The 17,313-nt window shown below is 30.5% G+C and overlaps 2 protein-coding genes across 2 annotated transcripts in view; one reads left to right on the forward strand and one right to left on the reverse strand.

Annotated features, from left to right (window-relative positions):
• The window catches only part of LOC114329705 (persulfide dioxygenase ETHE1, mitochondrial), a 146,319-nt gene that overhangs the window by 98,698 nt on the left and 30,308 nt on the right, over positions 1-17,313 (forward strand). The window lies entirely within an intron of this gene.
• Positions 6,379-8,514, reverse strand: LOC114335568 (uncharacterized). The gene is made up of 2 exons (XM_050650579.1): positions 7,436-8,514; positions 6,379-7,185 (listed from the first exon to the last, which is right to left on the reverse strand). Exon 1 carries the CDS (start codon positions 8,452-8,454, stop codon positions 7,816-7,818), a length of 639 nt encoding a protein of 212 aa, XP_050506536.1. The 5' UTR covers positions 8,455-8,514; the 3' UTR covers positions 6,379-7,185; positions 7,436-7,815.

Raw genomic sequence — 17,313 nt, forward strand, 5'->3', positions numbered from 1 at the left:
AGTCAGTTTATCCATTTCCGGACTTATTTTGGACATATATTTTTTCACCCCCAAAAAGGGGTGAAAGTCACCCCCAGGGCAAAAGCACACATCGGCACAATATCACTTTTTTCTTTGACATGTAAATACGTATGCCAAATTTCATGTCAATCCAAGCGGTTCTTTAAAATTTAGAGCAAAAACCGTGAAAGAATGTATGTACTAATTTATTAGTTGCTGTAAATTTTTACGTAAATTTTAATTATGATTTAATTTGACTGGTTATTAAATTTATAAATATGTGCTTTCTTTTTAGTATGTTTTCACCAAAATAATTTTCAAAATAGGTTTCAGATGAGCTCGTATGTTTTCCTTATTATGTAAAACCATTCTGGAAGATATTTGCTGTTTATTTATCACCGTAATCAATTCCGTTACTTTCCAATTCCCCTGGTAGTTACCCAACGTTTTCAAGGATTTCTAGTGCTCGGCACAATCAACTTTCGCATGCGACCTTTTGAACCTGCTATAAAAAAGAAAAGCTTGTCATACCGTACGTCATTGAATAGGGGACGTGTATTATATGATTTTGGGCTTTATGTACCAAAACGCTTGTAAAATTGGACTTTTCTGCAAATATTCAAGAATATATGGGTGGCTTTCGGATATATTACACTAAAAAGGCCAGCGCCGATTTTTATAGTAATGTGAACAGAATCACGAATTGATGTTGATTTTGGCACACGTAGAAAAGTATATTCGTTATTAATATTTTATAAGATCGTAAAACTGGGTGTTTATCTAACGTCTCACTTTAAACCCTTCGTTTGAAGGTATACAGGGTAGCGAGAAAGTATGGAAACACGGTAATTACTCGGAAATCGCTGGAACGATTTTTATAGATTTTGGTGGGTAAGGGTTTCCTAATACGGCCGATATTATAGTGGTAATTACATTGTTGTCAAATATTCCGTTTTTCTAGAAATCTAATGAACTTTCCTATTACAAATGGAACCCTGTATATCTTTTGCATTTTGACGTCCTTAACAAATACTGATTATTTTTTATGCTATATTTCCCATCCTAAATGCCATAATTTCGGAGTTATTGCTACATTTATTAAAAAACAATTTTTTAAACAAATTAAAAAATCTAATTTTTCGGCCCGGATAGAAATTATTTTAGGTTCTTTGGATCATTGGAAACAAAAAAGATCTTTTGTAATTTTTCTTTAAAGTCAGTCGTTTCCGAGTTATAAACAATGTAAAACTGAAAAAAAATCGAAAAATTACGATTTTCAAGATTTAAAAACACACGTAAAAAAATAATTTTTGAAATTAGGAAGTACCTTAATTCAAGCTCAAACCTTTTATCAGCTCCCTATAAGAATTTTTGGCACGTTTTATTCTAAAACATTGTTTTTTTTTAATTGTTAATGAAGCGCATATGAGAGGACGGGCGATCGGGCTGCATTAACAACTAGAAAAGAGTGTTTTAAAATGCAATAAGCCCAAATTACTTATTGGTAACTGATAAAATAAGGTTTGAGCTCGAATTTAGGCCCTTCGTTGTTTCAAAAATGTTATCTTTTTGCTTGTGTTTTTGAACCTAGAAAATCGTCATTTTTCGTTTTCAACGAAAACTTTTCGTTTATAAATTTGCAAAAGTCTGTGTGTTATTGCGTCGCCGCTCCTGCAATACTTAAAGCAGGTATATCGATGGATTCTTATGTAGTTTTGCCTTCTGAATCCAAATCTGAAAACGGCATTTCGATATCTCTAACCGTTTTCGAGATAATCGACCTCAAAGTCAAAAATGTGACGTCACAATCCGGTTATCTCCTACAGACGCACTAAACGTCAGTTCAAATGGTTGATTAGGAAGTAGGCTACTTTTCAAAAAGCTAAACATCAAACTCAATAAGTTACGAGTAGACTAGTAATAATTATCTAGTAGTTTTACAAATGTTTGACATTTCTCTTCCAGAATTGAACAAGCGCTGTCGTATTTTTGTGTGACTATAAAAAAATCAATCTACCTTCTTACATCTTATATCTTATAATACATCAAATATCGAATCTTGTGTAAGTAAACCGTTTATTCCTTTAATTTAATTGTAAATTCAGGTTATATAAATATATTGTACGTATATAAATTATTTTTGAAATTAAAAACCATTGAACGTAATGCACAACAAGGTACCTATATTATGTGACGTTTTCTAATTAATGAATTTGAATAATTTTAACAATATTTGGTTATTTTGAATTATTATTTAATCTCGATTTGTTAAGCAAAGCATAATATTAGGTTATTTACATTTGAGTTTGACACTTCGTGTCGTGAATGTCAAACTAAATTTTAAATTATTTAGCTATTAATAAAATATAAATGACATTTTATAGTGAATTTAATTATTATATAAAATAATATGTGTAATAAATATATAAAAATACAATTTGAGTATATGTATTTTGAAAGCAATAATACATATATTAATAATGAATCAGTAGAAACCATAGTAAAGTATCTTTATAGTTCACAATATTTAAATTAGAATGATATACTTGCAGATTAAAACATAATTTTTAATTCTAAACAGCTTTTCGTAATAGCAATTTTCTATATTATGAATTTAAATACTTATATAAACAAAGTTTTCGTTATGATAATGCTCGCATTTTCAACTTGTTTTTTTTTTAGTTTTAAATTGTTTATAACTAGGAAACGATTAACTTTGGGCAAAGATTACAAAAGACCTTTTTTGTTTTCAATGATTCAAAGAATCTAAAATAATGTCTATCCGGGCTGAAAAATTAGATTTTTATAATTTGTTTAAAAATTTTTTTTTAATAAATGTAGTAATAATTCCGAAAATATGACATTTAGGTATAGGGAATATAACATAAAAAATAATCAGATTTCTTAAGAACGTCAAAACGCAAAAAATATACAGTGTGTTCCATTTGAAAAGAAATTTCATTAGATTTCCAGAAAAGCGGAAGATTTGACAACAATGTAATTACCACTCGGCCGTATTAAAATTAAATTAAATATCGGCCGTATTAGAAAACCCTCGCCCACCAAAATTTATCAAAATCGTTTTAGCGGTTTCCGATAAATTACCGAGTTTCCATGCCTTCTTGATACCCTGTATACAGTATTGGAAATCTTTTTTCGGAACATAGAAACTTTCAATGCAATAAGTTAGATTCTTGATTTGCAATTAATCAGTGTAAATTTTAAGACAACGTGGCGATGTTTCATATTTAATTGGGTCAAATCTACAAACAGGTGTATGTTCTCAAAAAAATTGATAGTGTGTAAATTTTTTTTTATTTTTATTAAAATTAGCTGAGTACTTTTGGCACGTCACGTGCCATCATCAGAGTTTCGTCCTATAGGTATAAATTCTTCATAGAAGAGTAATTGCCAAACAACATATTAAAGATGGATAGATACTGGGCTAAGCCTCAGTAGTTTACGTTTGGAATACGTCTTGCTTTAGGGGAATTATTCCATTCGTTTTGCAATTTTCTATATAATATTTCTTCTAATTCTCTTTTTGTTCTGATTTATATTCCCATTAATTGTATTATTTTTTCATAATTTTCTTTTGTTTGCAAATATCTACATGTACGTTTTTGTGCTTCCAAGTGCATGGGCATTACACCAGTCAAGAGTCAAGACTGTTAAAGCTGTTGTTGCTATAGTACTGAAGGCTCACTTATCGGTATCTGATACAATAAGGTTTGAACTTGAATTTAGGCACTTCGTAATTTCAAAAATAATATTTTTTTACATGTGTTTTTGAACCTAGAAAATCATTCCTAGAAAGTCATTTTTCGATTCTTTTTCAGTTTTAAATTGTTTATAACTCGGAAACGATTAACTTCTGAGAAAAATTACAAAAGACCTTTTTTGTTCCCAATGGTCCAAAGAACCTAAAGTAATATTTACCCGAGCCGAAAAAATTGATTTTTATAATTTGTTTAAAAATTGTTTTTAAATAAATGTAGCAATAACTCCGAAATTATGGCATTTAGATAAGAAATATAACATGAAAAATAATCAGTATTTATTTAGGACTTCAAAACGCAAAAATATACAGCGTGTTCCGTTTGAAATAAGAAAGTTCATTAGATTTAGAGAAAAACAGAAAATCTGGCAACAATGTAATTGCCACTATAATATCGGCCACCTCAGAAAACCTTTACTCACCAAAATCTATAAAAATCGTGCAAGCTGTTTCCGAGATAATTGAGTGTTTCGATACATAAAACTCACTCTGTATATAATAATAATGTAATATAGTAATAATGTTTTTAACCATCAAACTTTTGGTGAATAAAAAACTCAATTGTGTTTCTCTCTGTAAGAAAAAGGAACTTTATTATTTTATGTACAATATTAACGATTTACAAAAATGTTACCTGTAAGAAAAAGAAACAACATTTAAAGCTTATATTCTAGATTTTAGTTTATAATGCTCAGCAGGTAACAAATATTTCAATCATCGAAATTAATTAATTGTCACTGTCAAAACACCTCACACGTCATAAGTCAACATAAAAATAAAAAGAAGAACTTAATGTTTTGACAGTGGCGTAACAAAATTAGAATATAAATAAATATTAAAAGAAAAGCTATTAAAGAAAAATAAACAATAGTTTTTCTTTACATCTCCCCCCCTTGGAGAAGTTTCAAAACAAAAATTGAACTTTCACTAAATATTTTCTTTCAATACTGGAGTAAGTTTAGTTATATGGAAGAGGTTTGATTCTGTTTTCCTATGCCCAGTATCAACTTCGTAAATTGAATTGGAAATCTTCTTTAGTATTTTGTATGGTCCAATCCTTAATTCGTCTAACTTTTTTCTATTTAGACGGTTACCGTTCTCCACATATACTAAATCCCCAATGTTCAAATCAATTTCCTTCCTATGTCGATCGAACTGCTTTTTATTATAATCATGTGATTTTTTTGTATTTTTCAAGGCAACTGTTCTATCTACTTCGAGATCTTCATCTGTGACTTTAGGTTTTAGTTCGTTTGGTAGGATGCTTACACTTTCTCCTTCTACTAAATATTTTGGTGAAAATTTTGTGATGGTATGTTCAGTTTCATTATATTTTTCTATACATTTTTGAGCAATTGTTGTCCATGCTGTTTTCCTGTCACCTTCATTTATTTTGCATCTGATTTTATTAACCAATGTTTGGTTTAACCTTTCATTGATACCATTTGAAAATGGTGCATCAACGGCAGTAAATATCATTTTTATGTTATTGACCTTTAGGAAATCTTTGAATTCTTTTGAGTTGATGCCAGGATATTGATCAGTCATCACAGTTTTAATTTTGTGATCTTCTGTTACCTTTTTAATTAACTTTATGAAGTCATCAGAGTTTTGTGTTTTTGATGTCAAACAATAGGCATATCTTGAGAAATGGTCTACTAGGAGATGAAGATATTTTTTTGTTGAACGAGATCCTCCAAAACCACCAATGGTGTCAATCGAGACAATTTCAAATGGATATGTCGCTGGTCCTAATTGTGACATTAAACAATAGTCAGGTTTCCTTCTTGATTTATTTTTAATGCAGATATCACAGTTCTCACATATTTTCTTAATGTTAGTAGTCATATTGTTGGCTGTATAAAATGGTGATATTTTATTTAACATCTGGTTTGTTCCTAAATGACAGTAAGTATTGTGTACACTTTTTATCAATGTTTTACTTAAATCTTCAGATAAAATAATTTTGTCTTTTCTGTTTGACTTTTTATAATAAATATCATTCTTGAAACTGTATTTAGTCTTATTATTTTGTAGATCAATATTTGAGAGTTGGTCAATTTTTATATCTTCCAGATTAATCAAGTTTACTACTTTTAATACTTCATCTGTATTTTCTTGAGATTCTAAAACTGGATTTCTGCTTAAACTGTCTGCTTCCTGGTTATATTTTCCTGGATTATACTTTACTTTAAAATTATATTGAGATAAGTAAAATGTCAAGTCTCCCAATTCTTCATCTGTTCTAGCTTTTATGTTTAAATTTTCTAAAGGTTTGTGATCTGAATATACTATAAACTCTTTTCCAATGAGCAGATGTTGCCAATATTTTATAGCCTCCTTTATCGCTAGACATTCTAAATATATTGCCTTCTTTTTCTTTTGACCTTCCATTAATTTTTTGGAAAAATATGCTACAGGCTTGCTACATCCGTTTTTATCAATTTGTTTTAATACAGCTCCTACTCCTTTTATGCTGGCATCTGTATATATATTAATTGGCAAATCAGGGTCGAAAATACTTAATATTGGTTCCGAACAAAGTAATGACTTTATTTTATCGAAAGATTCTTGACATTCCTTAAACCAAATAAAGTCAACATCTTTTCTCAATAAGTTGTGCAGCGGGTCTAAAATGATTGCAATATCTTGGACAAACTTATGATAATAATTGATTTTTCCCAAAAATTGACGTACATTCTTTCTAGTTTGTGGAACAGGGAAATTTTTCACAGCAATCAAGTAGTCTTTTACAGGTCTTATGGAATTATTTTCTATTATGTGTCCTAAGTATTTTACTGATTTTTCTGCAAAGGTACATTTCGAAAATTTTAGTCTAAAACCTTCATTTAATATTGCATCAAATAACTTGGACAAGTGTAATATATGTTCGTCAAAGGTTTTTGAAAAAATTAGGATATCATCTATATAATTGACTGTGAAATCTGAAAGTTTATATTTTCTTATAATGCTGCTTAAAATACGTTGAAAAATTGCTGGAGCCGTTTTCAAACCAAATGGGAGGCAAGTCCACTGGAAATGGCCTTCTTGTGTCACAAATGCTGTTTTTTCTTTATCTTGTACTCTCATTGGAATTGACCAGAATGCTGAATTTATGTCTAAAGTAGAAAAGTACTTACAATTGCTAGTTTTTACCATTAAGTCCTCGATCAATGGAAAAGGTTGCGATTGGGGAACAACGATTTTATTTAGTTCCCTAAAATCTATGCAGAGTCTGGTCTTTCTGTCCTCTCCTTTTTTGAATGCAAGTGTCACTGGAGCCGCAAATGGACTATATGACTCTTCAATTAAATTATTCTTCAAAAGTTCTGCTATCTGACTTTCTATCTCTTTTCTATCTTCAATGGTACATCTATATGGACGTTTGGAGCAGTATTTATCTACAACTAAGTCAATATGAGCTTCATACTCTCTTATAGTACCTACATCATATTTGTCTTTAGCAAATGCTGATTTATATTTATTAATCAATAGTTCAATTTCTGATTGCTGATTTAAATCTAAATGATTAATTTCTATTTCAAAATTGTCAGTATTTATACTCTCATTAAAATTTATTTCATATTTGAATATATCATTAATCTTTTCTTTAGATGCATTTAAATACATGTTACCTGGAAACTCAGGAATGCTTACTTTATCAATAGTTGACACATTTTCAATTTCTTTAGAGCTGTTGCATTGTGTGATCCTTAGATCCTCATTTTGAATTAATCTAAAACTTTTAATACAATCTAACCCAATTAAAAAATCATAATTGAAATTTTCATCATCTACAATAAATACATCCATTTTTTTTTCAATGTCATAGATTTTTATCTTAAGTGTTACTATACCATTTGTTTTTTTCACACCATTAATTGTCCTCAAGTTTACTATTTGAAGGTCACCTCTATTATGTGCCTTTATCTGTAATAAGTTTGCATTAATCAATGATATATTTGATCCTGAGTCATATACTCCATAGATCTCTAAAGTGTCATTTAATAGTAACTTGATTCTAATTAGTGGTGGAATTAACAGTTTTTTGGATTTGTTTCGTTTAATTCTAATTCTAGTTTATGGTTGTTGACAGTTCTTACCTCTTGATTTTTCGGGACTTCACTTTTGCTTCTGTACCAGCAACTTGATTCCAGATGATAACGTAAACCTTTTCCTTCTTTTTCACAAATTTTGCAGGCTTGTTTTTTCTTAAAGTATGGTATTTCTTTTTTTTCTGAAGTCTTCATTTTTATTAAGTGTTCTAGACCTCTAATTTCATTGAAGAGATCTTCCGTTTCTTTCAAAGTGTCTCTATCAATTCTATCAGCAATATAATTTGGGAGTCCAATAGCTATCAAATCAATCATAATTTTTTTATTCAATGACTTGTTTATTTGTAGTAAGAGTCTTTCCTTTTTAAGAGCATATTCTAATAAAGAACCATTCATGTATTTGAACTCAAACGCATACCTCACTGGAGTCCACCCTTTGTCTGCATAGGTATCACAAAATTTGTTTTTCCATTCATCCCAATCAGAATTTATTGAATATTTTATAAGCATTGACCTGTACCAATCCACACATGATCCTTCTAAAAATAGTCTTAGAATTTCAATTTTTTCAGTATTTTGATCTATTTGCAATCTTGTGCACTCATTTTCAAATGTTTCCATCCATTGTAAAACATTCACATTTTTTCCTGTAAATTTTTCTATCACAAATTGTTCTGATACTTTTTTTTTATTGAAGGATTCAATACATTGTGTTTCATTTGACTTTGATACTCTCTCTAAGATCTGTTCTAACGTATCTAGTGAGATACCAGGTGTGGATGTTAAAGATTCTCTCCCTTGAATGTTTTGTTGTTCTAAGAGAAAATCATTGAATTGTATATTCCCATATTCGTCCATATAAACTTTCAAAATATCTTCATCTGCGATCCAAACTTTTCTTGTAGTGCCCCGTTTTGTTAGAACCCGTTTTACTTTCTGAAAAGCTGCTGTCGTCTGGATTTTTTCATGATAGGAAATATTTTGCATATCATCAGGTATTGAAAAAATTTCATTTTCCTCAGTCTCAATTGAGGTGATCGTGATGATATTTGTTTTTGTATCAGTCTGCAATGATTTAACGGTAAATTCAAATCTCAGTTTTGCCATTTTATAATGGAAAATTATTATATTTCTATCAGCAAAAATGTTGTTTTGTAATAATGTTTTTAACCATCAAACTTTTGGTGAATAAAAAACTCAATTGTGTTTCTCTCTGTAAGAAAAAGGAACTTTATTATTTTATGTACAATATTAACGATTTACAAAAATGTTACCTGTAAGAAAAAGAAACAACATTTAAAGCTTATATTCTAGATTTTAGTTTATAATGCTCAGCAGGTAACAAATATTTCAATCATCGAAATTAATTAATTGTCACTGTCAAAACACCTCACACGTCATAAGTCAACATAAAAATAAAAAGAAGAACTTAATGTTTTGACAGTGGCGTAACAAAATGAGAATATAAATAAATATTAAAAGAAAAGCTATTAAAGAAAAATAAACAATAGTTTTTCTTTACATACCTATATAATATTTATGTTACAACATACTTAACACAGTACAACTTAAAAAATAAACACAATATTAGTTATAAATTCCAATTAACACAAACAAAGTACGCTAATGTCACTGTCACTAAAATAAATGATAAACGTCATAATTTTTAGTAAAAAAGATATAAACGTAAAAAATATAGGTACTGACGTTGTTTGTGTAATTTTTCAAGTTAATTATTGATATAAATTACAATAATTATTGTATTAAATAAACAAGTTTAAGTAATTTTATTTGCAGTTTATATACGATTAATATTAAAAGTGGCATGCGCCAATTGAATGTAACTTCAGCCCGTGAGTAATGAATTATTACTCACGGGTAAGGTAATGGGTGCTGTTATTTATTAAAAAATAGCGAATAATGAGCATGTTATTAAACGGTCGTAGAAAATAGTTATTTATGAAACAGTTCGTGAAGTATGCTTTTTGCGAACGCACGCGATTTTTAGAGTATACATCGCGTAAGTTCGCAAAAAGTACTACGATAAACAAATAAAAAAACTGTAACTCTTCTTCAGTGGAATTCATTTCTATTCTACAATTTTTAGAACTTTTAAAATTCAAAAATCCTACCTACTTTCAAACCACAAAACTGTCAAAAATTTTGTTGTAAGTCATTGCTCATATTGTCATCACAAATCCCATTTAAAATACATTGTTACTTCACGCACACTTTAAACCCTTCACGCACTGCTATCTATAATGACAGTTTTCACAAACTAAAAACTTATACATAATATGACATAGAGTAGATAAACAATGTTTTAAAATGAAATAAGCCCAAATTACTTATCGGTATCTGATAAAATAAGGTTCGGACTTGAATTAGACACTTCGTCGTTTCAAAAATAATATTTTTTATTTGTGTTTTTGTACCTTGAAAATCATCATTTTTCCTTTTTTTTTCAGTTTTAAATTGTTTATAACTCCGAAATTATGGCATTTGGGTATAGGGAATATAACATAAAAAATAATCAGTATTTCTTAAGGACTTTAAAACGCAAAAGATATACAGAGTGTTCTATTTGAAATAAGAAAATTCATTAGATTTACAGAAAAACGAAACTGACAACAATGTAATTGCCACTATTATATCGGCCGCATTAGAAAACCCTTACCCACAAAAACCTATAAAAATCCTGAAAGCTTTTTCCGATATAATTGAGGCTTTTCATACGTAAAACTCACTCTGTATGTATTCTAACTTTATTTGACGTCTGTACCTACTAAAACTTTATTCCATAAAAATCTTTATATTTTATCTGTTTTATAATAAAATTTAAAGCATTCTTAGAACTGCACCGATAAAAATAAATCTGTTGTTTTACAAATTTCCAATGACTCAATTTAAATCTCATGAATTTAAGAGATCTGTTTTAGCACTTCTGTGTGCTTGGAATCGTATATTTTTCCCAAATGTTGGCTGCACTTGATTGAGTTTCAAGTTTCGCTATTTGTCTTTTCGTTCTATGGTTCAGAATTTGATTATGTTACTAGATATATGTATTTTTCTCAAGTCCGGATTGTGTCGCTTGCATCGATTTGACTAGCGGTTGGATTTAGTAATTTTTCTATGTTACGGAATACACTGCTCTAGGGAATTGGGAGAACACTTCTTCCTTATAAATTTTTGGGGTTATAACGATATACAAATAAAGCATCACATTAAGACTTTATCTACTATTGGATATAAATTGAGTCAATACCCGCAATCCTAGAGTTTGTATTTATTTGGTGTTACAAATTGTGGGGCAACCGGTTTCGAGGCTTACATTATTTGCCTCATCATCAGACCCAGTACATAATATAGTCTTCCATAAATTACAAACTACAAGCTAAAAATTACGAAAAGACAAAAATATACATTATATAAAAATAACTTGATGTCTTGATTTTAAATTTAAAAAATACAGTAAAAGCAAACAATTGTAGAGTATTGAATTGAGTAGTCTTTAAAATGTATATTGAGACATTTTGCCATTGGGAATGACAAATATGATAAGAATTACTTGATATATAGGGTGAGGCAGATAACTGGCCTATTAGAAATATCTCGAGAACTAAAGGAAACAGAATCATGAAAATTGGATTGAAGCGGTTTTGAAGGATGATCTATTAAATGAAAATATTTTTATCTCTTTTCAACTTCCGGTTATACCGGAAGTTGCTTATAACTTCGTTTTTTTTTAAATGGGACACCCTGCATATTTTTACATTTTTGGATTCTCCTCAATATCTTCTTTCTTAAAATATAAGTTTTGTAATATTATACAGGCTATTTTAAAAGATGTTGACGTTTTTTTATTAATTTCGTAGCAATATTCACACCCTGTAGAATTGTAATAGTTTGACATTAAAAACTCTGATTACGTTCAAGTGATTTTTAATATAGTCTTCTATTGTTAAGAATCATTAGCATAGCTATATTTTCAATTTTAGTATACAGGGTTGGTCGAAACTCGGAATGAGTATTTTCTGAGTTTTCTTAAATAGAAAACCCTGTATTTTAGTATTGCAATGAAATGATATTTTATGGTACTTTTTATGTCTTAAGCATTCCCTATACCTAACTGCTTTAATTTGTGCTTAATTGTTAATCGCACCAACAATCTTAAATACGTACTTAGGTATTTTGAGAGCTAAACCATTATTGGTAATTTTAAGAATCAGTCTGGATTAAATTATTTCTGAAAAATTATTTATAAATGAATATTTTCACGGCCAACCTAATAAAATTTTACGTATTTTTTGTTGCAATTAATGTTTAGCTTGAATCACCAATAACTCACAAATTAAAGCAGTTAGGTATACGGAGTACTTATAAAATAAAAAAGTACTATAAAATATCATTTCATTACAATACTAAAATACAGGGTGTTCTATTTAAGAAAACTCAGAAAATATTCATTCCGAGTTTCGACCAACCCTGTATACTAAAATTTCAGAATTAGCTATACTAATGATTCTTAACAATAATAGACTATATTGAAAATCACTTGAACGTAAGCAGAGTTTTTAGTGTAAAACTATTACAATTCTACAGGGTGTGAATGTTGCTACGAAATTAATAAAAAAACGTAAATATCTTTTAAAATACCCTGTATAATATTACAAAATCTCATATTTAAGAAAGAAAATATTGAGGAGAATCCAAAAATGTAAAAATATACAGGGTGTTCCATTTAAAAAAACGAAGTTATAAGCAACTTCCGGTATAACCGGAAGTTGCAAAGTGATGAAAATATTTTCATTTAATAGATCATCCTTCAAAACCCCTTTATTCCAATTCTCATGATTCTGTTGCCTTTAGTTCTCGAGATATTTCTAATAGGCCAGTTATCTGCCTCACCCTATATATTGTGTATTGTGTCCATATTGGTGACGACTGTAATACGTGATTTTGTTCATAAGGACTTGTAGGTCTTCTTGGTTGTCCTCAAATACTATGGTGTCATGTGCATACCTAATGTTATTTAGCTGGTAGCCGTCTAATAGAACACCTTTTTTAGTTTCGTACAAAGCATCGATAAATATTCTTTTAGAGTAGAGATTGAATATTAGAGGAGCCAAAATACAGCCTTGCCACACTCGACGCATGATTTTCACATATTCGATGAGTTCACCTTCAACTCTGAGGTTTGCAGTATGATTACAGTCAAGGTTTCTAATTATTTTCAAATCTTGGTTGTTAATTCCCGCTTCTTTTAGTAATTGCATCATCTTTGGCGTTCTGTACTCGATCAAACGCTTTTTCGTAATCAACCAGAGATGCGTATACGTCGCAATTGACGTCTCTGCATCTCTGGAATAAGACTCGGATTGAGAACAAACTCTCAACCGAATTAGTTGGGTGAAATTTGACTTTCACATAGCTTGTAAATTCTCTTATGGATTTTAGGAACAATTTTTTAGGAGTTCACTCAGCAGACTTGTCGTACGGTATTCTTCGCATTTTTTATCAAAATATCTCTGTTCGCGACTTATTGACTCTATGGTAGGTTAGCCAAAGTGGGGATTTTTGCAGTTACTCGATCGCGTCCGATTATGACATGGGGAGAAACCTTGTACCCTGTAAATATACACCTACCATATATTAGATCTTAATACAGGGGAGTTAGCTAAGGGGGCTCCGAAAAAAACTATTCTTAGAAAAACTCCAAATTGTTAGATTTAGATAAGGTAAGTTAAGTACATACAGGGCCGGCGTAGCTAAGCGGTAGTGTGCTTGGCTCGTGTGTTGGTAGGCCGGAGATCAAATCCCACCGCCGGCAAGAACAACTAGACATTTTTAAAATGTTTATAGGTCCCAGGTCGACTCAGCCTGAATAAAATGAGTACCTTGGGTAAAACCAGGGGTAATAATAGGCCGTTGAAGCATAGCACTGGCCCTGTTACCTTCCTTGTATACCGTAGGCCCTAGATATGACAGACTACCCTGCTATACTCCCAAAGCCACGTGAGCAGTATAAAACGGGAGACTATTATTATTATAAGTACATGCAGAACAGTGTAAATTTTAAAAATATGACGGTTTGAGCGGGGCGTAAGGAAACGGGTGAGTCACAAAGTTTCACAAGAAATAACTAATATTTCGAGAAATGAACGTCAGATCGAAAAACTAAAAAATACGTGTTCAAACGATTTTTTAATAATCTATCGAATGATACCAAACACTACTTCCCACGGAGAGGGGTCGGGGTAAATTTAATATTTTAAATACTAATCCCGCGATATTTCGCGAAATGAACATCAGATCGAAAAACTGCAGAATACACGTATTCAATATTTTTGAAAAATCTATCGAATGACACCAAACACGACTCCTCACGGAGGTGGGGTGGGGGGTTAGTTTAAAATATTAAATAGGAGCCCCCATTTTTTATTGCAGATTTGGATTCCTTATGTAAAAATAAGTAACTTTTATTCGAGACATTTTTTCGAATTATGGATAGATGGAGCTATAATCAGAAAAAACCATTGTTGGAAATGAAAAACTAAATTATTAAATGGAAAGTCCCCACTTAAATGGAAAACTTTACTTAACTTTTTTTGGTTTTAGGGCCTAATCTTCATAACCCAATAGCTCCCCATAACGCTCGAGTAATTGCAAATTTAGCATACTTTCCTCCCCTACTATTATGTGTATATGTTACGGACAATGACGTAAACCCGGCAATAACGTTATTGGCCGGAAAAAATCGACAATGGCCGGTTGAATTGGTCATTGTCGACAATGGCCGGATATTAACGTTATTGTCCAAAGAAACTGGACATTGATGATAATCTTAAATTCTTGCTAACATTTCTATCATTGCCCGGCCAATGTCGACAATGCCCGTTGTTAATCGGTCAATGTTGAAATGTTTACTAAAAGATAGGTTATGTGTAGGTTTACTATTGTTTACTTCATGTGTGTATATTGTGCATTGTTTTCGTGCTAAAATAAGAAGTGTGCATGTCGTGCAAACAATAAAATTTGTAATTTAAAATGCCATGTTTCACTATCTTGTCAAAATAAAAATGATTAGTCTTTAAAACTTGTTTTAAATAAAAAATAATACATCATGGATAACTTTATTATTTATCAACATTGGCCGTTTGCTTCTGGCCACTGTCGTTATTGACCGGTCATTGATGAAAAATCTAATTTTACGTTAAGTTTTTAGTCCAGTCGGGTTAGACGAATAACAGGCCTAACCTTGCATTAGGAGTTGCCCCAAATTTTATTTTTCTAATCTTTAGGTAGGATCAATATTAGTGTAAATTTAAAATCTAGACTGAATTCCACCGTTGCGTTAGCCGCCATCTTGATTTTAAACGAGAACCGTTTTTGCTCAATATCTCCGCCATTTTCAATTTTTTGACAAAAAGTGTACAAACTGAAATTGTTGAAAATGCGGTCTTCTATAATTTCATTAATTATAATTTTTTTCGTGCGGTCGATATTTTCCGAGTTATGAGGGGAAAATAGTGAGAGTTGGAGCATAATTATTGAATTATTGAATTATCTCGTTTATTATTAGTTTTACAACAAATATGTACCTATACAAAAATGAAGAGAATTAAATTCTACACAATTTTCATTTCTTTAATTTTTTTGCTAAAATTAATATTTAAGGTAGTACGTATGCGGTAATGGCGCGAGCGTAAGACCGGATTGATTTTATAGCAATTGTTTTTGTTCAATATTTACGCCATTTTCAACTAAAATTGTTCAAAATAAAATTTCCTACAATTTCTTTTTAACAATTTTTTTCATGCGGTTGATATTTTCCGAGTTACATGGGAGAATAGTAAAAAGTGGTGGGGGAAGCATAATTATTGAATTGAATTTTGTTTCCCAGCTGCCCCAAATTTTATAATTCTATCCTTTAGCAGAGATCAATAGTAGTGTAAATTTAAAATCTCGACTGAATTCCGCGGTTGCATTAGCCGCCATATTGATTTTAAATGAGAACTGTTGTTGCTTAGTATCTCCGCCATTTTCAACTTTTCAACCTAAATGGTGGGAAAGAAAATTGTTGAAAATGCAATTTCCTACAATTTCTTTGGCACAATTTTTTTATACGATCAATATTCTCCGAGTTAAGGGGGGAAATAATGGAAGCGGAGGGAAAGCATAATCATTGAATTGTATCATTTATTATTAACTTTACGACATAATTGTACATAAACCAAAATAAAGAGAATTATATTTTATACAATTTTTGAAACTTCCAATGAAACAACCAAACTAAGTATATAAAAGACATAAAAAGACATTATATGCATTAAGTTCACTTAATTTTATTAACTAGCGGGTTTGATTGGTTGAATTTGTCTGTCTATATTTTAAGTTTTATGTCAGCTAATATATCGTGATGTTTCAACAATTTTGTTTTTAATTTTGGACCCTGTTGGGTGGAATTTTCCCATTTCCCCCCTTGTAGACCCGCCACTGGTTCTCTCGAAAAATTGTAGTAAATCGTAATTGCAACAATTTCAGTTCTTACACTTTTTGTCGAAAAGTTGAAAATGGCGGAGATATTGAACAAAAACAATTGCTACAAAATCAATCAGGTCTTACGCTAGCACCTTTACCACATACGTACTACCTTAAATATTGATTTTATCAAAAAAATGTACGGCATCAAAATTGTACAAAATTTAATTCTCTTCATTTTTGTATAGGCATATATTTGTTCTAAAACTAATAATAAACGAGATAATTCAATAATTCAATAATTATGCTACAACTCTCACTATTTTCCCCTCATAACTCGGAAAATATCGACCGCACGAAAAAAATTATAATAAATGAAACTATAGAAAATCGCATTTTCAACAATTTCAGTTTCTACACTTTTTGTCAAAAAATTGAAAATGGCGGAGATATTGAGCAAAAACGGTTCTCGTTTAAAATCAAGATGGCGGCTAACGCAACGGCGGAATTCAGTCGAGATTTTAAATTTACACTAATATTGACCCTCCCTAAAGATTAGAAAAATAAAATTTGGGGCAGCTCCTAATGCAAGGTCAAATGCTATCCCGACTGGGCTATTTTACAACATTGGCCAATAGCTAAGGTTATTGTCGTTAATGGCCGGGCATTGTCGTTAATAACCAAGGAAAATGGACATTCACGACAATGCCCGGCCATTAACGTCAATGTCCAATTTACATCATTGACCGTAACATAATATATAAGTATTAAAATAATGCATTTGTTTTTGTTTTTACATAAAATATTTATAAAATTCGAATGTTGCAGTATGCGTATTTTCATTTTAGTAAAGTTTTCGCTTGTAAAACAAGTTGCATTCTACCTCACAATGTGTAAGAAAAACACGTGCTCTGGAATTAAAAGGCTTTTAAATCTTTTTGTTCTCATTCGAAAACAAAAATTTCCATGAATATGCCAGTTACACGGAGTTATTGCATC

The sequence above is a fragment of the Diabrotica virgifera genome, chromosome 5 (genome assembly GCF_917563875.1).
Source record: "Diabrotica virgifera virgifera chromosome 5, PGI_DIABVI_V3a".
In the NCBI taxonomy this organism is placed as follows: domain Eukaryota; kingdom Metazoa; phylum Arthropoda; class Insecta; order Coleoptera; family Chrysomelidae; genus Diabrotica; species Diabrotica virgifera.